Source organism: Trachurus japonicus, chromosome 8, assembly GCF_045865225.1.
Source record: "Trachurus japonicus isolate A0001 chromosome 8, Traja_1.0".
Classification (NCBI taxonomy): domain Eukaryota; kingdom Metazoa; phylum Chordata; class Actinopteri; order Carangiformes; family Carangidae; genus Trachurus; species Trachurus japonicus.
Genome location: NC_140914.1, coordinates 3457611 through 3480370, shown reverse-complemented (window position 1 = coordinate 3480370; position 22760 = coordinate 3457611). Strand labels below are relative to the sequence as shown.

The following is a 22760-nucleotide window of genomic DNA, read 5'->3' as shown; positions in this document are numbered from 1 at the left end:
GTTGGAATGGTTCTTCAGAAGAGAAGTCTTTACTGTAGCTACTTTCATTTTTTTTAAAAAGTGCCTGCATGGTCAAAAACAAAAAGTGAATTATTTATGTGAATTCCATGTGGTTTTTGTTTTTGTTTGGTTTTGTCTGTGCTCTGATGATTTTGTCTGGTGTCTAAATATGATGATAATGTGTCTTGTAAGCCCTTATAGGCTGCATGGGCGCCTTAATGGGCTCTTTGCACAGCTCCACTACTTCCTGGACTTAAAGCAGATATCAGTGGCACGGCCGTTTCGGCTAATGCTGTGTTCAAGGCAGGCTTTTGAAACCGTAAGTTACAGCTTCAAGTCACAACTACGACTTGGTAGAGTTCCAGGTAACCCGTAGCTCGTGTTTTTACCGTCCTGTTGTCTGTGAAAGTTCCCTATAACGGCCACTCGTAACTTCCGACCCGTGAACTCGTACCAGATCGAACTGGTATGACTTCACAGGAAGGAAAAACACAAAGTACGAGTTTCCTTGAACGCACCATGAGTTAGCAGCCCCCGCCCTTGTCAGGCATCAATTGGTCCTCGTGCTACGTCACCACATTCACGCGCATCCCTTGGCTGCACACACAGCCCTTCATGCCGTTCTCTCCCCTCATTGGATAACACTTGTATCCCACAAGGAAAATTTTCTCCTCGGGTTACAGCAGAGCAGAGTGACGGAGAGACTCGTGTTTAGGCTGAAATACTTCATGTAAGTGATTGCTGACGGAAAATAGGACTATTTAGGACTTATATTAACAAAAACATTCCACTGATATCTGCTTTAATGCTGCTCCTTTGTTTCCTGTCTTACATTATTGGACAAACTGATTAATCCAGATGTGTCTGAGTAGTCACAATGGTCAGACACACCTGGATTAATCAGGTTGTCCAATAATGTAAGACAGGAAATGAAGAAGCAGCACTAAGTTCAGGAAGTAGTGGAGCTGTAAAGAGCCCATTGGTGCACGTCACGTAAATAAATATAAATTCATTCAAATTCAGTACCTTTAGAAGCGCTGTGACAAACCTGCAGTTCCACTTCCCACCAGTCTGGGGCGGTGTCCGCATCAAGCCCGGTGTGTATCGACTTCCACTGACACCAAGGAAGAAGACGCGGCCAGTCCGAGTGGTTTACAGGCCGATCACAAACCAAACAAACAGATCAACGGCGGCGGTAAGAAGCTTCTCCCACCGTTTCCAGAGAGAACAACACGTTTCATTCACGTCGAGACACGTTTTCGCGTTCATGCTCTTTTTGTTGCGTGAGCGCAAATCTCAGCGTTTTATCGAACAGGCTGGCTAACGTTAGCCAAACAAACCAGCAGCTAACACGGTTAACGAGCGATTCAGTGGCTATAACGTCATAAAACTTTATTTATGTACATCATCGGCGGTAAAATGCATTATTTAAACCATCATAATAAGATTAATTTACACACTTTTCACTCGTAGTACTATCACAGTTGTCGCTGTAGCCGCAGCAGGAGCTAGTTTCTCCACAACCAGTGAAGTTTACACACCGAGCTTCATTCACAAGGCTGTTCATTCAGACTTTATTTATGTATTTATGTTTCAGGATACACAGGAAACCTTTAAACAGTTTAACCCACTTATTAATTCGACTACATAAACCGTGTACACTACAGCTTTAATAACACTGGTAATGGCTACACACGCACTGATGCCCAGATCATTCCCATATCCATTTCATAAAAGCAACACTTACACGTAGTTTTTCGACCTTAAAATAATGTTTCTGAACACATTGAAGTGGTAATTAAAACGGTGGATAGGATGAATCGTGCCGTCGCTGCAGCCTGAGCAGGGTAGCACCGGCTGCAGCTGCACTCTTGCACCTATAACCTGTAACTCACCTGTTCAGGTAGAAAAACAGCGCCACCGTGGGCCTGCACGGTGCACCGCAGTTCTGCTAAGATCCAGAAACCGAGCTCAATAAGCCTCATCTCCAGAGCTCCGGCGAGTCGACACACAAAATCCTCTTTGCTCGGCACCGGCAACAAATTCACGTAGGTTAGCTAACTTAGCCTACTGTAGCACGATATCCTAGCAGGACGACATTCTAGCTAGGTTAGCATCGCAATCGGGTAGTGACACTGCACACCTGAGAATAGCGATCAAAACAATGTTCACCTACCGTTCAGTTGATGTGTTGAAAACCCACACACAAACACACACAACCCTTAGTCTCTTCATTCCTTTATTCTTACTCTATTATTAAGGTTTATATTGTTTTTTGTCCTTCTTTCTTCTCCTTTTTAATCTTCACCCATAACTCACTGTTAATTAGCTACGTCTGTCAGTCATTTCCCCACTCTATTTTATTTTTTTCCCCTCAGATTTAAAAGCAATGAAACGGTTATCTATGTGTAAGTAGCCTACAAAGAAAAGTAAATCACAGATACAACGACACATAACAGTTTATTTACAGATTTTGATTGACTGGAGGTCCCGGATTCTGTCATGTAAGTTAGGCTAATGTTAGCTACCGGTCCAAATTAAACCCTGGTTTGTAGGCTACTCTCTTACCAACTGCTTCTGCTAACGTCATCCGTGTAAATTAAATTGACTAGTGTGTGTTTTTTTTATGTGTGATATCCTCACTGTGGGAACCGAACAGAAGCGGACATGATACCAAAGATCGTTAGCATCGTATCCTAGCAACGTTTAGCTCCTAATCCTAATCGTTAACTGCCCAACAGAGAATAGGCCTAATTTACCGACAAAAAAACAACAACATACACTTACCTTTCAGCTTATGTGTTGAAAAATGCAACTCCCAGGTCTCCTTTTTCTTTTATTCCCACTTTACCATCATTTTTCTTTCTCCTTTTCTTTTATTCCTTGTTCTTTGTTTTCCTCTTTCGCGCCTAAAACTCACTGTTTGCGTCGCTGCGTCTGTCATCATTTTCCCCCTCTCCTCAGATCAAAACGCACCCAAATTAGGCAAACAGGTGATAAATGGGTAAATAAAAGTAAAATACAGACAGAGCCCAGATACAATGAGACATTACAGCAGTTTATTTACAGATTTTGATTGGTTTCTAGTACTCTTTAGCTATCAACGGCTCCTGCTGATGATGTCATCCGTGTAAACTGACAGATTATTGTCTTGTCTTGGTGTTTTCTACTATGTATGATGATATGACCTCCTCATCACTGTGGGAATCGAACAGGGAACAGGAGCGGACATGTCAGATGATACCAAGATCGTTAGCATCCTAGCTACGCTTCGCTCCTAATCGATAACTGCCAATGGGCCTAGCGACAAAAAACAACATACACTTACCTTTCAGCTTATGTGTTGAAAAATGCAACTCCCAGGTCTCCTTTTTCTTTTATTCCCACTTTACCATTGCTTTTCTTTCTCCTTTTGTTTTCTTCTGTCTTCTTTGTTTTCCTCTTTCGTCGCTGCGTCTGTCAATCCTTTTTCCCCTCTGCTCAGATTTAAACGCTTCCAAATTAGGCAAACATGCATTAAATGGGTAAATAAAAGTAAAATACAGACAGAGCCCAGATAAAATGAGACATTACAGCAGTTTATTTACAGATTTTGATTGGTTTCTAGTACTCTTCAGCTATCAATGGCTCCTGCTGAAGATGTCATCCTTGTAAACACTGACAGATTATTGTCTTGTCTTTGTGTTTTCTTGTATGTATGATATGATATGACCTCCTCCTCAGCTGTGGGAATCGAACAGGGAACAGGGGCGGACATGTCGGCTGATACCAAGATCGCGGAGCTGCTGACGGAGCTGCACCAGCTCATCAAACAGACGCAGGTAAACAGACAGGTGTCGGGGATGACGGCACTGATTTCACCTGTACACTACAGGTGGTTGGGTGGTGTTGGTATGTCAAGTGTTTATAATTACAGTATATGGGTCATGTGATGCAATCCAGTGTCAGGTGGTGTAACCGGTATTTTTTCCATGAAAATCTGAATATAAAGGAAAATAAATCTGGACACAAATCTGAAAATTTTACATCTTTTGCAACAGATTATTTAGAAGAAAACCCTTTTGTTTTTAAGATCAGTCCTGCTCAGTGTTGCCAAATGCATTACAATGTAAATATAGAAACACAGCCACAAATGATAATAATAATGTCTTCAGAAGAAAGTATATTTAAATCCACTGTAAGTAGATCAGAAGATATTTAATATTGATAGTTATTTTATGGTTACACCCTTTTACATGGTCAGGGACATTCAGTCGGACTTTTGTTGTAAAAAAAAAAAAAAAAAAGAAAGAAAGATGAATGAGTTCCTGTATCTATCTATCTGTGCTGTTTGCAGGAGGAGAGATCTCGCAGCGAACACAACCTGCTCAACATCCAGAAAACACACGAGAGGATGCAGACGGAAAACAAGAGTCAGTGCAGACACCTTGACAACAAACACACAATCATTGTTATAATTAATTAACTAAATATTATATTGTATTACAACATTATAAGCTACACAGTGTGACTCTGGGTTGTGGTCTGTCTCCTCAGCCTCTCCGTACTACCGCACCAAGCTGAGGGGCCTGTACACCACGGCCAAGGCCGACGCCGAGGCCGAGTGCAGGTGAGTGAACACGCACACGCACACACACACACACACACACACACACACTTCATTTAAACACCAGCACACTGATGTCATGTCTAGGCCTGTCACAACTATTACATAATCCTCGGATCGCAATCATTTGAGCCGAGTCCGACTGCACTTATTTAAAACAATGGTTGTATAAAAGCAGCAGGGTGAAACCAATAGAAATAGGTTTGACTAGTCCTTTAATGACATCATCACATTGTGCCCTCTTCTTCTTCTTCTTTATTATTAAATTATGTTCAGGTTTATACCATAATAGTTGCACAAAATGATCAGAAAAAGATAATTAAATCGTTAATTGCAATTATTTCTAAGGCAGTTAATCGTCAACTAACATTTCCTGGTTGTGTCTCTGTCTCTGCTGCTGTGATACACCTGAGTTTTGAGCAGGAGGAGTGTAAAGTTTCTACAACACGTTGAAAAGCAGCTGAACAAATGAATGAAATCGTTCTTCCTCTTCTCTCTCTGCAGCATCCTGCGTCACGCTCTGGATAAAATAGCAGAGATCAAGTCTTTGTTGGAGGAGAGGAGGATCGGTATGAAAACACGCTTTCGTTTCTAAAAACTCTTTTAAATTTCCTTCTTTTTTTATTCATGAACTGTCTTTTTTTTTTTTAAAACACGTATACATGTTTCTCTGCAGCTGCCAAGATGGCGGGAGTGTACAGCGACAGCGACCCCCCCAGGAAGACGATGCGGCGCGGCGTCCTGATGACGCTGCTGCAGCAGTCGGCCATGACGCTGCCGCTGTGGATCGGGAAGCCGGGGGAGAGGTGACCGCCGCTCCTCTTCTCTCTGACCAATCAGCTCTTTCCTTTGTTCCAGGTGTCTGGTCCAGGGTTGCCAGGTCTGTGAGGCAAAAGCAGCCAAACAGCAATTTAAATCCAGTCCAACACCAGAACTCAAAACATGCCCCTAAAAATCCAGATCTGTTGCTATTAAAGTCCAGCAGCTTTGCTGTACCGTACTTTTCACGACTATTGAGCGCACCTGAGTATCAGCTGCACCAGCTAAATTTGAAAAGAAAATACATTTTGTACACATATAGGCCGCACTTGAATATAAGTGGCAGGTTTTCATGTTGTAACATTAGATAATTTACACAGAAAGACAGTAGGGAACTGTGACAGTCCACTCACTTCTCCTCTGTTCTGGTTACGCTCCTCTCCTCCATGTCCATCTGTTTACAATGAAGCCGGCGAAAAATCAGTAAATGGAGCGGTGGATACATAATAGGTATGTATTTTCTTTTAAAATGTAGCTGGTGCGGCTGATACTCAGGTGCACTCTATAGTCCGGAGAGTACGGTAGATGTTTTTACAGACAAGAAAACAGTTTACAACATGGAAAATATGTAAATTCCTCCTCAGTCCTGTACTTTACCTCCGCTGGCTGCTGCTGACTGTTTATCTGTACTAGTGTCCTCGGGTCTAAATAAGCGGTTCATTTCCCTTCCAGTGTCCAGACTGATCGTTCATCGCTCCGTTCACGTAGAAAAGAAACAGACAAAATGTCAGTCCAAAGCTGTTTGCCTCCTCTTCTCACAATCACCTTAGATAACCTGACCTGACCCCCCCCCGGCCTCAGGTCTCATTGGTAAAAATGAAATTCTGCCCCCTGGTTGTTTGGAGGTACAATACTCCTACACTTCATGTTCAGTAGAGTTGAGCTGCAGCTGAGCTAACTACGACCATAAACATCTTGAATGACAACATGTCCGACCCCCTCTCCCCCTCCCTCCCCCCTCAGCCCCCCCCCTCTGTGCGGGGCGACGCCGGCCAGCAGCGACTACGTGGCCAAACAGGGCGACAAAGTGGCGGCGAGGGTGAAAGCTGTGGACGGAGACGAGCAGTGGATCCTGGCCGAGGTCGTCAGCTACAACCACTCCACCAACAAGTGAGTACAGACACACACACACACACACACACACACACATATATATACACACACACACACACACACACATACACATAGAATAAGTGTGAGCTGTCCAGATGTGAGGATGTGGAGTCACAGCTGGACCGAACATCAGTTCTCTGCTCGTCCTTAAATGAACAATAAAGTTGGTTTTGACTCTGGCTCTCGTCCCCCTGCAGGTACGAGGTGGACGACATCGACGAGGAGGGAAAAGAGTGAGTAACTAACATTTTGCTTTATCTCCATAACGACCGGCTTATTTCTGGCATAAAATACGGTCGTTTCCTCGCCCATATAACTTTGGTGTCACTCAGAGCTCAACAAATAATAGTTTCAACGAAAAATAATCCATTATTTTAAGGAAAAAAAAGTCCAAATCCTCTGATTCCAGCTTCTTCAATGTGAATATTTCTGGTTTCTTTGTTCCTTCATGACAATAAACTGAGTCTCTCTTTGGTTTGTGGACAAAACAAGACATTTGAGGACGTCGTCTGGTGGTTTGGAAACACTGACTGATGGTTTTCAACATTTTTTAACATTTTATTGACCAGACAACTAATCGATTAATCGTTTACATAATCAACACATTAATTGATAATGAAAATAATCGTTAGTTGCAGCCCTAGTGTCATTAGGATCCTTCAGAGCCGTATATATATCCATATTGTTGGAGTGATCGCGTTATCTGACGTGAAACTCGTTCATTTCACCGATATTGTTTGTAATAAATGGCACTTCTCCTTTTAATCTGTTTATCAGCACACGTCCGTCCCTGAACTCTGTCCCTCCTCTGTCAGCTCTCAGCTCGTTGGTTCCTACCTGAGTCTTTACAAACTGCTCTGTGTGTGTTTCTGTGTGTGTGTGTGTGTGTGTGTGTGTGTGTGTGTGTGTGTGTGAGCAGAAGACACACCCTGAGCAGACGGAGGATCATCCCCCTCCCTCAGTGGAAGGCCAACCCAGAGACCGACCCCGAGGCCTTGTTCAGTAAAGACCAGCTGGTCCTGGCGCTCTACCCTCAGACCACCTGCTTCTACCGGGCGCTGATCCACACGCCGCCCCACAGGGTCAGAACACACACACACACACAGGGTCAGACCTCACACACACACACACAATATGAAAATAAGAACAACTTTATTATTAATTCAGGTTCTTATTGTCGTGATACTGGCTCGATAGTTCAACTTTTTGTCAAATTGGCCCATTGCCATAATCCCTATAGTCATAGCAGTAGGTTCGTTACCTTTAATTGTCGGTGCAAGCTGTTTTTAGAACGGCGGAGCAGAGCCGTGAGCTGCTCAGAGCTACGCTACGGAGGCTCATTATGGGATTTCTTGGTTTCCCTCATCAAACTCATCAAATACACAATCCAACAACTCCACAACGCTCTGGTGGACAAGTTGTGAGCTGCACATTCACCACGCTATGAGATAATAACACAACGTTACCACACAGAGTTGTTTTAAAGGGAAATATTATATTAGAAACCTGCCTTGGGCTGCGGCTGAAATTTAGCAGTTGTGCTAAGTCCGGCACATTTACACTGATGCTTAATGCGTCAGTGTTGATGAATGTGCACTGTCCCAATTCAATAAATAAAGAAATGAAATGAAATGAAATGCAGAGACTGTTGATGAAAAACTGTCCCTGAAGGCAACGCGCATCATCAGCGGTTTTGCATGAATTTCCCTCTAAAACAAGCAACTGGACTTGGTTATTTGGGGATAACGATGACCCGGACAAATGAGAATATTCACAGGTTTACATGGAAAATGAGGGAAAAAAGTCAAATATCCTGGAAAAGCTTAAATTGTCCATCACATCATGACATCAGCTACTAGAGCTCTATTTGACTTTTTCAGACCCTGCTAAGGATTTAGTGTCCAAAAAAAAAAAAAAGAAATACATGTTTGTGCTGTTCTATGATAAATTTGTCATAATTTCTTAGCTCTTTCTTAGCTTAGCTCTTATTTCATGAATTAGAGCCATAGACTAAACACATCTTTGAATCAGACTTCTGGGAGAGAGAATGAGAGAGAGGAATAAACAGAGAAACAAACTGATCAAATTTACAAAATATGGTACCATTGTCCAAAATAACACGTGTTTGTGTGTGTGTGTGTCCACAGCCTCAGGACGACTACTCGGTGCTGTTCGAGGACACGTCGTACGCCGACGGTTACTCTCCTCCTCTGAACGTGGCGCAGAGATACGTGGTCGCCTGCAAAGAGAACAAGAAGAAGTGACGGAGGCGACGGAGAGCGGGAGTTTATTTTTGAAACGTTCGGGGGGACTCGAACCGGCTGATCGTCCATTAAGAGACTTCCTCTAAACGAGACTGTGACGGTCAAACCACCACAGAAGTCGGAAGTAGTGACATTAACCAGCGGGACTTGAACGTCTCACGGTGAACGGTCCACACACTGGATCGACAACAACAATTTAACAAAAATTGGCAGTGAATTTCTTTCTTTTTTCACATTAAAAAGTTTCCTGTTTAATGTGTAAACTTCTTGTATGATAACGGCAGCATATTAGTATGTACTGTATACACCTTGTATATAGTGTGGAACTGAGACAGAACTGGTTTTGTATTCAAATAGAGAAGCCATTTTTCCCACAGACTCCCAACGCGTCGCTGTAGCGTGACGAGGCCAGTAGAAGGAAAAGAAGAATCACTGATCTGTTCGGTCAATATTTCTACATGTGAAGTTTTAATAATTGTTGTGTGGAACAAAAACTTACAGACCAGAGGGAAACAATGCTCACATCTCGTGGAGTGAGTTATAATTGGGTTGTAAATAAATGAAGATTGCAAGGCTCCATTCATGTCAGTGTGCAAACGACACAGCAGATGATGTTTTGTGAGTTTAAACTGTGTTTCCACATCTGGAGGGAGAGACATGAACCAAAATGGTGAAATAATAATAATAAAAGTATTTTGTATTTGTACTTTTACTCAAGTGAACGATCTGAGCATTTCCTCCACTATAACAGATTTAACAAAAATGTCATTACTGCAGCTGCTTCTCCAGTCTTCTGCGCTAAAAGTCTGTCCTGTCCTTGAAGGCAGCAAAAGAAACAACCAAACAATTTGAAATACTATATTGTATAAACTGAAGAAAATTGATTGATAAAATATTGTGATGTAATTCATGGTGTAAAACACATACAATAATAATTTGATTTAAAAAAAATACATTAATTAGTACAAGTGACAACATTTTGGCAGCTATAGACTATATATTTTCATTCTTGTTGAGGTCAGTTGAATCACCTTGAGTTCTTCGTTTTATACAAAACACTGAGCAACCAATAATGAAGATTATCCAGAGGGTTTTATGTTTGTTTTTATTTTGTACGTTTTCTTGATCATTCTCACTTAATTTCACTTCAATTGCATTTTAACTTTTAAATGTAAATGTTACTTTTATTTTGTTTATTTATTTTTTTTAGCAGTGAGCACTTTTTTGTTGGAGAAGTCAGTTGTCCCACAGTCCCTGAAGCCAACACGAGCCAGTAGGGGAGATCCAAGAAAAACACAAATTTTGGGCAGGGAAGTTTGAAATATATTGTAAAATTGAAGAAAATAGATTGATTAAATGTTGTGATATAGTTCATGGTGTCAAACACACATAATAATAGATTCCTTTAAAAAAATAAATAAATAAATACATTAATTAGTAAAAGTGACAACATTTTGGCAATAATATATTGATTTTTGTTGAGATTATTTTAGGGTCACATTAAAGCAGAAGTAAGCGGAATATTTGTGTTAATCTAAGTCTTAAATAGTTGTATCTTCCGACAGCAATCACTTCTATAGAGTGTTTGGTCTGAAACACGGGTCTGTCAGTCACTCTGCTCTGCTCTGAGCCGAGGAGAAAACTTTCCTTGTATCCTACAACCTTTATCCAATGAGGAGAGAGAACGGCATAAAGGGGCAGTCCTCTCTGTGTGTGCAGCCAAGGGATGCGCCTGAATGTGGTGACGTAGGGACGAGGGCGGGGACTGCTAACTCCATCGGCTGACAGGAAGTTAGCCAAAACCACCGGATCGCTTACTTCTGCTTTACTTTTTCTTCAGTTTCATTTTGAATGCGTGAGTTTTTCTCGTAATGTAATTCTTTTCTTCTTTTTTTTTTCTTTTTTAATTACAGTGAGTCGTTTTTTTTTTCTTTCTTTTTTTTCAGTCAGTTGTCCCACAGTCCCTGAAGGCAACACAAACTGGGAGGGAAAATCCCAAGTAGCCTAAAATCATGTAAATCTGCTGGTGAGTTATTTTTCCCCACAGTCCGTGAAGGCGTCAGCGGCGGCGCGCAGCAGAAACAGAAAGCGTCATGGCTGAGTCGGTGAGTGACAGTTGTTTCGTTGCTGCTGCTGCTTTTTACCGTTAAATCCGGTTCTTTACCGGCGAACGGGGCCGGAAACAACGAGTTCACCGGCCCGTTAACGGGAACAGAAGCTAACGGCTGAGTCGCGAGCCCGTAGAGACGCTTTAAAACCCAACGGCGGGAAAGATTTAAGTTAACTGTCCGTTAGGTTAGCATCGCTGTCGGCCCCGGATGTTAGCTACGTTTAATTTGATTTAATTAGAGTCCTTCAAAATAAAAGCCCCGCAGTTATCTCTCTGTGTGGCCGTGTGGTTGTTTCGCTTTCGCTTTTTAAACCTTGTAGTAATAACAATAAACGACCCTTGTACTTGGTACTTGAACCGATTTAACCTCGTAGATAAACGTCAACACTTCGTTATGTAACTGAATGTGAACGAGTGACAACATTAACAACCGCCAGTGAACGTCACATCAACACAAAACAAACACTGAGATGCGTTTAGAAGCCTCTAAAAGTGTCGTTAATGAAAGATTTAGAACAGACTGAAGTGTCATTTAATGTCATTTTAATAGTTTATGTTCAACAATTCAGACAGACTGAGCTCATCAACATGTAGAAATATTAACTTTACACATTTATAGATTAAAAACGCTGATTGGTAATGTTTCAAAGGAGTTTAAGTCAAAAGCAACTGGACTTGGTTATACTATACTAGATACTATGACCTGGACAAATGAGAATATGCACAGGCTTGATTGTTAATGTTATGTCCCTTTGATTAATACAGAATGGTTTTAAGGTCACAAACTAGTAATGTCAGGAAATAGAACAACATTAAAAGCAAAAAATGTTAATATTATATATATTGTGTGTGTGTGTGTGTGTGTGTTTGTCAGGTGACCAACAGTGACGTGCCCTCAGTGAAACCTCCTCCCAAGCGCCGGCGGATCCTCGACCCGTCAGCCATCATCCCGGTGCCGGTTTACTCCAGCAAGGTAACACACACACACACACAGAGAAGAAGGAGAAGAAGTGTGTATGTTTTGTATATGTTGTATAATCATGTGTGTAAGTGTAAAGGTTGTGAAAGCTCAAGGGATTGTTGTGTCTAGTGATGATTGTCGTCAGAACCATCTTTGATGTCGTATATTGTGACTATTGACGTGTGTTTTGGGAACTATAAGGAGTCGAGAACATCTGGATCACTGACCCACTGACTGTTCATGTGGTTGTATGAGTGACTCCATTCATTAATGTTTTTATTGAAACCCAAGAAAGACAGCTGGCGTGTGAAGACTTTTTAAACTCTTTATTAGAGCTGCAACTACTGATTATTTTCATTATCGATTAATCTGTCGATTATTTAAACGATTAATCGATAAGTTGTTTGGTCAATAAAATCAATCAGTGTTTCTCAAACCACCAGACGACATCGTCCTCTAATGTCTTGTTTTGTCCACAAACCAAAGAGAGACTCAGTTTATTGTCATAAAGGAACAAAGAAACCAGAAATATTCACATTCAAGAAGCTGAAATCAGAGAATCTGGACTTTTTTTCTTTAAAAAAAACTACTCAAACCAAATCAAAATAGTTGACGATTAATTTAATAATCGACTATTGTTCGATTTAATCGATTAAATGTTGCAGCTCCAGTCTTTATTGAACAGACAGAAGTTTGACTCACCTGAGCGTCTGTCCTCCAGGTGAGCAGCAGCCTGCAGCTGAAGCCGATGGCGCCCGTCTTCACGGAGACGGAGACGAAAGGTAGAAACACAGACTGACATTTCTTTTCTTTCTGTTTTTTTCTGTTTTTCTCATATATGGTTATTTTTCCATATGATATTCTACTCAATTGTTTTGGTATTAGGGCTGTTTTCGACTAAGGATTTTCATAGTCGAATCTGATTCGTCAGATTTTGCCGTAGTCGACTGATCGTCGAACCTTTTTTTTTTTTTTTAGATAGCAGCAAATTTGCGACTTTTTCCCGTTTCAAACAAAAGAGCTAAAACACCCAAAAAATATGGTAGGTGTAAAACAAATACCTTTATTTATTTTCCACACTTTGGATGATTTTTAGTAGCCATTGTGAGCCAGGGTATGCGTTTATGTTACGTTGCCCTGGACAACGCTCCTTTTGCTCGGACTGTGAGTCATCCCTAATCCCTCAACGTGATGAAGGATAGCGGTGGTAAAAAAAAAAAAAAAAAAAAGGATAGCGGTGGTCGTGGACACAGAGAAACCGGGTAAAACATGTAGTATCAAAACAAACGGAGGTCAGAAGGACTCGACAATCCGTACATTACGTTAATCAATCCTGTAACACACAGTGTGACCGCGGCACCGGCAGAGAGACAGACAGGCTGCAGAGGGACGAGATCACAGCTGTGACTCCCGACACTGATGGTGCGTTCATTACAACTCGGAAGTCGGAAAAAAAAACAAGTTCCTCTTCTGAAAAACTCTGACATGTCAAACTTTAGGATGTGTTAGGGACTAATTCATCTGTCTAACCATCAGAACTATTGACACTTGAAACGGTAAACACAGCTGATCCATCGAAAAAAAATCACCGCTGAATTTATTTTCCGTGATTGAAAGCAGGTTCTTGAATGTAACTCGGTCAAAGTCAGATGTATCCTCACAATGTTTTGCTGTTCTGTCAGGTCATGCATGATAAATGTTGACAAAGTTAGACTGTCAGACTTCCTTGATTTTAAACTTTGGCGGCTCTGCCTCTCGTCTTTTTGCCACTCAGTGAGTGTTCTGCAGTGACTTCTTTGACGGTCCTACTGCTCACCTCCGCTCATTTGATTGTGCAACTGCAGTGGGTGATTTATTAATACGTAGTAAGAAGCTAAGACTACCGTTTAAACGCACACATAATTTTGAACTCTTTATTAACAGAAAGTAGGCAGATTTTGTATCAAAATAGTCTTTTTATAACGAAAAAAGACATTCTATGTAACAATTTATGCTCAGCAGCCGTGGGCACCCCCATATAGTCAGAATGGTACGGTCTTGGTTAGATTCGACTACGAGGTTCATAGTCGAATCAGATCCCTCCGAATCGAATCGTCGAATAGTCGACTTTTGGAGGTCAGCCCTATTTGGTATATTTTGATTCTATATAATCTTGGTACTATTATTACTTTTTGTACTTAACGTTACCTGTTTTATGGATGTATTGGGTTAAATCCTTGGTTATAAACATGCATCCAAGGAAAAATTGTGAATTTATTCATTTTATTAAAAAACAAAGATGAACCGGTACATAAAAAGAAAAGAAGATTGTTGTTTTTGTTTTTTGAGAGTGGAGCAATGTTCTATTTTTTATAAACTTTGCCTTTGATTTATTATCCCAGCCTATTTTGAATTCTGTTATATCATGGTGGTCTATAGTCTTTATCACAAACTAAAACTGAAAAAGTGTCACTGATGTAAATGGATACAGTTTGAAGTGGCGGTGAGATATTGAAAAATATTGAGAAGGTCTTGAAAAAGTCTTAAAAAGGTATTAAAATTAACTTCAAGATTCCTGTATTTACCCTGAATAAAAACAAACCCAGACTGAGAGTGTGTGTTCTTCCGTGTTTCTCTTCTCTTCAGGCGACGAGGCAGACGACATCAGCTCGTGGTCTCAGTTTTCATCTCGGGGAACGTCGACAACGCCGCCGCCGGTCGTGGTCGGCATCAGCGACTCGGACGAGGACGAGCTGGAGCAGAAACGAGCAGAACCGAACAAAGCGTAGGTGGAGACGTTCCAATCACAGCCGATCTACTTTGATTTGATTTGATTTGATTTTTATTTGTCTCAAACAAGCACATCAAAAGACAAACAATCTATGTAACAAGAAACAAAACAATAATGATACTGTGCAAGTTTGAGAGGGGGCTGAAAGAAGCAAAGCTTATCAAGTTCAGCCCCCCCGCCACATTGTGATTCATGTCATACAGTACATCTGTAGTTCCATACAATTCAGAAGATTAAAAACATATTGCTTTAATATGAAATAAGACCATGATTATAAATAAAAAGAGTAAAATTAGCTGTCAAGTTCTTTATAGCTGTCCAAGAGTGTATAAACTCACCTGCTGCAGCTCATGCGAATTATGTGAACTAGGGGTGGGAGAAAAAAATCGATTCACATAAATATCGCGATATCTTTTTTGACGATTTTAAATCGATTTCTTTTTTAAAAAAAAAATGTTTTTTAATACTGTGCAATGTGCATTTGTTCGCCTTTTTTACATACAGAGAGTCCAGGTTTTGAAAAGGGTTTAAGTTCACTTTATAATGGAGTATGTTAATTAATAGGCTCCTACAGTATTTGTGTGCAGATAAATGTTAAAAATGCAGACTAAAAATCGAGAGAATCAGCAATATCGTAGAATCGCAATTTTAAATCAAAAAATCGTAGAAGAATCGAATCGGGAGAAAAGCGAATCGTCCCAGTCCTACTGTGAACGTGTCCTCACCTCTGTCTCGGTCTCCGTCCTCAGAGACGCCGTGCGCTGCCCGTCTCCTCCGCCGCCAGAGAGCCCGGTCCAGAAACAGTCCAGACACGTCAAGAGGAAGATCAGGTGAGTCTGTGTAGCTGATAAAAGTGAAACATCTGGGTGTTAGAATAGGAATTACAGCCCCCCCATCAAGAAGCTTATGCCTCTTGTCAGGCCATCATTGTAAATAAGAACTTGTTCTTAATTGATTTTGCCTGGTTAAATAAAGGTTAAAAAAAAAAAAAAGAAAAGAAAATATAATAATAATTTATCTTGTTTTATTCTGCTTTTATTTTAGTAATAATATTTTCATTTTGTAAACTATGGTACTCTTATAAATTGCTTTCTTATTGTTTTTTATTATTATAATTTATTTTTATTTTGTTTTCTTGTTGTTGGTGATTTTTGTTGTTTGGGTTTTTTTTTTTTTTGTATGTTGTATTTTTATTTTTATTTATTTTATTTTTTTTCTGTCCGCGTGCTGTTTTACCTACTTTATTTCCCCCATTTTTGTAGCTTGTCATGTGAGCGTCTTATGTGGGATAAAATAAAAAATATATACTTAAAAAAATATTTTCATTTGTCGATTTTAAAGACAAATATTAAATATTATTAATAATGTAATTCTGATTATTGTATCTTAGCACTGAGCGATAAATCCACAGCAGACACATTTAATGTTTAAAGGTACATGTATATCTCAAGCAACTCAGTCGTATTTTTCATGCTGCATTCAAGTGAAATTGGGCAGACGGCAGACGGACGACAGCCGCTGCACGTAACGGCATAAACAAGCCTCTATGTAAACAAGTGGTCCGTCAGCACGAGGCAAAACAATACACGTGACAATATGTTGTCATGGCGATGTGGTATTGTTTTACCGTCTTTCTCTGGACTTCTGTGAAATGACATCTGGTTTGTTACCGACCGACGGCCGTCTGCCCGACTGCAGGTGAATGCAGCATCAGTGTAACACTCCATTCCTCCTCACTGCGTTACCGTGGTGACTGAGCCGACAGCTCCGGTGTCTCCGCTGAGTTTCCGTGGTTACCTACCGTCACGCTGCCACTGAACGTTAAAAAAACATGGCAACACGACTGATGCTGCATTCACCTGCAGTCAGGCAGACGGCCGTCGGTCGGTAACAAACCAGATGTCAATTTAGTCACAGAAGTCCAGAGAAAGACGGTAAAACAATACCACATCGCCATGACAACATATTGTCACGTGTATTGTTTTGCCTCGTGCTGACGGACCACTTGTTTACATACAGGGTTCTTACGGATCCTTAAAAAGTCTTAAAAGACATTGAATTCATTAATCTAAAAACAAGGCCTTAATTGGCATTATATTAAAATGTCTTAAATACATTTTTCAAAAGTCTTAAAAATGTTAACACTTGGTAAGTGGTATTTTATGATTATAATTAGTCTCAAATCTCAAAATAATTGGTAATGACATAGAGAAGTTAGTGGCGGCCGTCAACGCTAAATTTCTCACCGCCACCAGCTCCTTCTTATGCTTTTATTTTGAAAGGACAGCTGGAAAGAGACACAATCCAATGTTCATGTAGCAGTCACTTTACCTTGGATCACATAGGAAAGTGGGTCAAATTGTCCCTAACCCTATGTAATTGATGTGGTGTTTTTTTTTCTTTTTTCTGCATTTGTGTTTATTATGAAGTCGGTCTTAAATTTCATTTCAAGTGGCTTTAAAAAAGTCTTAAAAAGTCTTAAATTTAACCCATCTTAAGCTGTAGGAACCCTGTACATAGAGGCTTGTTTATGCCGTTACGTGCAGCGGCTGTCGTCCATCTGCCGTCTGCCCAATTTCACGTGAATGCAGCATGAAAAATACCATTTGAGTTGCTTGAGATCTACAACCACAACGCTAGATGGGAGGAATTCCTACACAATGTCCCTTTTTAATCATCTTTAAAGACAATAAACTGTTTATTGTTTTTAAACTCCGCCCCCGCCTCCTCTTCTTCCTCCTCCTCCTCAGTGAGATCGACCGGAGGCTCCGGGCCGTCAGCTCCCTCCTCTCTCCGGAGCATCAGGACAGAACCGGTTCTGAGTCCAGACGGCTCGGTGGTGATGATGATGATGATGATGATGTCATCATCATGACCCCCGGCCCCGGCTCGCGGTCGTCCCCCTACAGCTCCTCGGCCCGGGAGATCCCCCTCAAGATCCGCTGCCGGGCCGACATCCACAAGATCCCCGTCCTGCCTGTGCGTAACCATGACAACGTACTTGGGTTTGGTTTTATCTGAAGTTATTTGGGTTAAAGCGATAGTTCAACATTTAGTCAAATTGGCCCATTGCCATAATCCCTATAGTCATAGCAGTAGGTTCGTTACCTTTAATTGTCGGTGCAAGCTGTTTTTAGAGCGGTGGAGCAGAGCCGTGAGCTGCTCAGAGCTACGCTACGGAGGCTCATTATGGGATTTCTTGGTTTCCCTCATCATCAAACTCATCAAATACACAATCCAACAACTCCACAACGCTCTGGTGGACAAGTTGTGAGCTGCACATTCACCACGCTATGAGATAATAACACAACGTTACCACACAGAGTTGTTTTAGAGGGAAATTCATGCAAAACCACTGATGCACGTTGCCTTCAGGGACAGTTTTTCATCAACAGTCTCTGTATTTCCCTCTAAAACAACTCTGTCTTTTTAAAATTTGCATTTTTAATATAGAAATGTTGGCCTTCTGAAAACTATGTCCATCTATATGCACTCAATACTTGGTTGAGGTTGAACTATTACCAACGGAGATTGACTTTTCCGTGATATTGTAATGTAATTATTATTATTGTTAATGGTGAGCCCCCCCCCAACGCCCCGGGAAATTCCTCTCTTTTTTGGTCCTGACCCGTTTGCATCCCTGTTTTCAGTCGACACCGTTAAGCGATGTTCTGGCCCAGCTGTCCGTCACCCTGGAGGTCCCGCCCCCTCGCCTGCTGCTGCTCAGGGAGGACGAGGAGCTGCAGACCCACGCCACCGTCGGCGAGCTCGGCCTCGGCATCGCTGACATCATCGGTGAGTGACGTCACACAGAGAGAATATGCAGCGTGTCTTTATCTTATCGAGTCTGAAGAACGTCAACTAAAACACTTAGCATTAACACTAGAACCGCCGACATTCCAACACCCCCTAGAACCGCCGAGGGGGTAATTTTTACCCCCCGCCTCCACTCCGTCATCAATCACAAGGATGTCCTTTTTTTAAGCAGTAAAGTTGTTCATTTTCATCATTTCTTTTAAATAATAAGTAGTGCTTGATAAAAATACTTTTAAATTTTGAATCTATGGGGATTTATTAATTTTACAGGTGCTTTAGCCTAGACTATTTCGTTATGAATCGAAAACGTCAAAAATACATTTCGCCGTTTTTTCTCTCCCCCTTCTTCTCTCTCACACTCATACACACACACACAGACGCACACACAGGCACAGACACACACACAAACAAACTCACGTGTATGGTTTGACTGAGGCGCTTTCCGTGGTTCTGCAGTGTCAGTAGCAACACACACGCTGCACACGCGAGTCGTCTCTACATTCGGGCCGATACGGATGAAACACTGTCCACACGCTCTTAATGCACATTGTTGAGATTTAGTTTTAAGTGCGTTTTAACACCACATTAACTCCTTTTCTCTTCAGGCATGGTCACTAGGATAGGTAGGCTACTTGTCAAATCCCACAGACTGTAACAGAGTGACACATATTTAAAAACACCAGGGGGGTAAAAATGGCCCCTTGGCGGTTCTAGTGTTAATGAGCACGGTGCTAATTTAGATAAATGAATGAACTGATAATGCTGCACTCGGTCACGTGCCGCCATCTTGGATCTGATGAGTGTTCCTGCTCCTCTCTGTGCAGAGTGTGTCGTCATGGCAGCCGAGGAGAAGAACACGGGAGGCGACTGCGGCGGCGGCAACGCCGGCGGTGGCGGCGGTGACATCATCACTGTTCGACTGCAGAGCAAAGACCGAGACTCGTCACAGGAGTTCTCTCTGCACAGAGTTCGTAACTCCTCCTCTTCGTCTTCCTCTCTCCACCTCCTCTTTCTCTTTCTCCTCCTCTTTTCCTCCTCTTCTTCTTCTTCCTCCTCTTCCTCTCTCCTCCTCCTCCTTTTATTCCTCTTAACTCCTCCTCTTCCTCCTCTTCTTGACCTCCTCCTCTCTCCTCCTCTTCCTCTTTCTCCTCCCCTTCGTCTTCCTCTCTCTTCCTCTTTCTCCTCTTCCTCTCTCGTCCTCCTTTTCTTCCTCTTAACTCCTCCTCTTCCTCCTCTTCTTGACCTCCTCCTCCTCTTCCTCCTCCTCTCTCTTCTTCCTCCTCCTCCTCCTCTTCCTCTCCTCTTCCTCCTCCTCTCCTCTTCCTCCTCCTCTTCTCTTTCTCCTCCTCCTCCTCTTGCTTTCCTCCTCTTCCTCTCTTCTTCCTTCTCCTCCACTCTTCCTCTTCTCTTTCTCCTCTTCCTCTTTCTCCTCCTCTTCGTCTTCCTCTCTCGTCCTCCTCCTCTTCCTCCTCCTCTGCTCTTCCTCTCTTCTTCCTCCACATTTTCTCCTCCTCTTCCTCTCTCATCCTCCTCTTCTTTCTCCTCTTCCTCTTTCTCCTCCTCTCTCCACCTCTTCTTTCTCCTCCTCCTCTGTCCTCCTTTTCCTCCTCCACTCTTCCTCTTGCTCCTTCCCCTTTTCTCCTCCTCTTCCTCTTCTCTTTCTCCTCTTCCTCTTTCTCCTCCTCTTCGTCTTCCTCTCTTATCCTCCTCCTTTTCTTCTTCTTCCTCCTCCTCTCTCCTCTTCCTCTTGCTCTTCCTCTCTCCTCCTTTTCCTTTCCTCATCCTCCACTCTTCCTCTTGCTCTTTCTCCTCTTCTCCACCTCCTCCTTTTCTTCCTCTCTCCTCCTCCTCCTCTTCCTCCTCCTCCACTCTTCCTCTTCTTCTCCTCCTCTCTCTTCTTCCTCCTCCTCCTCCTCTTCCTCCTCCTCCTCTCCTCTTCCTCCTCCTCTTCTCTTTCTCCTCCTCCTCCTCTTGCTTTCCTCCTCTTCCTCTCTTCTTCCTTCTCCTCCACTCTTCCTCTTCTCCTCTTCCTCCTCCTCTCCTCTTCCTCTTCTCTTTCTCCTCTTCCTCTTTCTCCTCCTCTTCGTCTTCCTCTCTCGTCCTCCTCCTCTTCCTCCTCCTCTGCTCTTCCTCTCTTCTTCCTCCACATTTTCTCCTCCTCTTCCTCTCTCATCCTCCTCTTCTTTCTCTTCTTCTTCCTCCTTTCTCCTCTTCCTCTGTCCTCCTTTTCCTCCTCCACTCTTCCTCTTGCTCCTTCCCCTTTTCTCCTCCTCTTCCTCTTCTCTTTCTCCTCTTCCTCTTTCTCCTCCTCTTCGTCTTCCTCTCTTATCCTCCTCCTTTTCTTCTTCTTCCTCCTCCTCTCTCCTCTTCCTCTTGCTCTTCCTCTCTCCTCCTTTTCCTTTCCTCATCCTCCACTCTTCCTCTTGCTCTTTCTCCTCTTCTCCACCTCCTCCTTTTCTTCCTCTCTCCTCCTCCTTCTCTTCCTCCTCCTCCTCCTCCTCCTTTCTCTTCCTCCTCCTCTACTCTTCCTCTTCTTCTCCTCCTCTCTCTTCTTCCTCCTCCTCCTCCTCTTCCTCCTCCTCTTGCTTTCCTCCTCCTCCTCTCCTCTTCCTCCTCCTCTTCTCTTTCTCCTCCTCCTCCTCTTGCTTTCCTCCTCTTCCTCTCTTCTTCCTTCTCCTCCACTCTTCCTCTTCTCCTCTTCCTCCTCCTCTCCTCTCTCCTCTTCCTCTTCTCTTTCTCCTCTTCCTCTTTCTCCTCCTCTTCGTCTTCCTCTCTCGTCCTCCTCCTCTTCCTCCTCCTCTGCTCTTCCTCTCTTCTTCCTCCACATTTTCTCCTCCTCTTCCTCTCTCATCCTCCTCTTCTTTTCTTCTTCTTCCTCCTTTCTCCTCTTCCTCTTTCTCCTCCTCTTCCTACTCTTCGTCTTCCTCTCTACACCTCTTCTTCCTCCTCCTCCTCTGTCCTCCTTTTCCTCCTCCTCCACTCTTCCTCTTGCTCCTTCCCCTCTTCTCCACCTCCCCCTCTTCTTCCTCCTCCTCTCTCCTCTTCTTCATCTTCTTCTTCTTCTTCTTCTTCTTCCTCCTCCTCCTCCTCCTCCTCCACCACCTCCTCATCCTCCTCACCGTCTCTCCTCCTCCTCCTCCTCCAGGACGCTCCGCTGGGCTCGGTCTTCTCCCAGTATTTGTCCCGGATGTCTCCCTGCGCTCGGGGAAAAGTCCGTTTCCACTTCGACGGCTCCAAGGTGTCGGAGCGCCAGACGCCGGCGGAGCTCGACATGGAGCACGGCGACATCGTCGAGGTCTGGACCTGAACGCAGCCCATAATGTCTGTACATAACATGTAAAAAGTTGTTTCACTGCAAAAACTCAACATCTTACCAAGAATATTTGTCTTATTTCTAGTCAAAACTAATCAAATTACACTCAAAAAGCGGCTTGTTTTTAGACACTTTTTACTTCTTTCAAGCAGATTTTCACTTGAAATAAGTAGAAAAATCTGATAGTGGATCAAGTTTTTCTTTCTTATTACGAGCACAAAAAACTTGCTTTCACTGGCAGATTTTTCTACTTATTTCAAGTGAAAATTAGTTTGAAACAAGTGAAAATTATCTAAAAACAAGTTATTTTAAGTGGAAAGAGATTAGTTTTGACTAGAAATTAGACATTTTGACAAAAAATAAGACAAATATTCTTGGAAAGATTTTGAGTTTTTGCAGTGTTGGTTTGTTTTTTAATTTCATTTGTAAAACGCACTTTGTTGTAAATTTTGAAAATAGAAAAAGAAGATCAAATAATTTAGATTGAAGTGAAGTGGATTCGTATTTTTAGACATTTTTCAAAATAAAATAAAATAATAAAAACAGCTGACGGACAAAGACACGCCATTACATTACATCACATCACATCACGACATGTGTTGATTGATTAAAACAACATGCATATAAATATTATAAATGTTTATATGCACTACTAGTAAGTAAGTATGAATAAACATATGCATCTGTATTTGTGACATACATAATTTTAATTTCTAATAATTAAAATGTCATTTCATTACATAAGGCTTTTGATTTCACATGTGGGAAATGCACAAAGATATGTACAAAGATTATTTAAATAGAGAAAAAAAAACTGTATATACATATTGTTTGATCAGAGATATTGCAGTGTGGGTGGGAATGAATACAAGTACATGTACAGCTTGTATGAACTGAGCAAGGTAAGAAAATACACAAGAAAAAGTATATGAATACAACCAGGTGAGGTCACAGAGTGTAACGGAAAGAAAAAGTGTCGTGTGCAATA

At 42.0% G+C, this 22760-nt stretch overlaps 2 protein-coding genes across 3 annotated transcripts; both read left to right on the top strand.

Annotated features, from left to right (window-relative positions):
• The first annotated feature begins 1117 nt into the window (after positions 1-1117).
• sgf29 (SAGA complex associated factor 29) lies at positions 1118-9514 on the top strand. 2 transcript variants are annotated; one of them, XM_085783368.1, is made up of 10 exons: positions 1118-1195; positions 3741-3821; positions 4337-4412; positions 4537-4609; positions 5111-5175; positions 5283-5412; positions 6389-6535; positions 6736-6771; positions 7458-7620; positions 8686-9514. In XM_085783368.1, exons 2-10 carry the CDS (start codon positions 3756-3758, stop codon positions 8800-8802), a joined length of 873 nt encoding a protein of 290 aa, XP_085639494.1. In that variant the 5' UTR covers positions 1118-1195; positions 3741-3755; the 3' UTR covers positions 8803-9514. The 2 variants fall into 2 exon arrangements, with proteins under 2 accessions (XP_085639494.1, XP_085639495.1); XM_085783369.1 differs by having other exon boundaries at positions 3724-3821.
• Positions 9515-10858: 1344 nt separating this feature from the next.
• Positions 10859-21803, top strand: nfatc2ip (nuclear factor of activated T cells 2 interacting protein). Its single transcript, XM_085783366.1, has 9 exons — positions 10859-10907; positions 11787-11885; positions 12595-12655; positions 14499-14637; positions 15393-15473; positions 17394-17622; positions 18294-18438; positions 19284-19426; positions 21605-21803. The coding sequence occupies exons 1-9, from the start codon at positions 10896-10898 to the stop codon at positions 21764-21766; spliced, it is 1071 nt and encodes a 356-aa protein (XP_085639492.1). The 5' UTR covers positions 10859-10895; the 3' UTR covers positions 21767-21803.
• Positions 21804-22760: the final 957 nt, after the last annotated feature.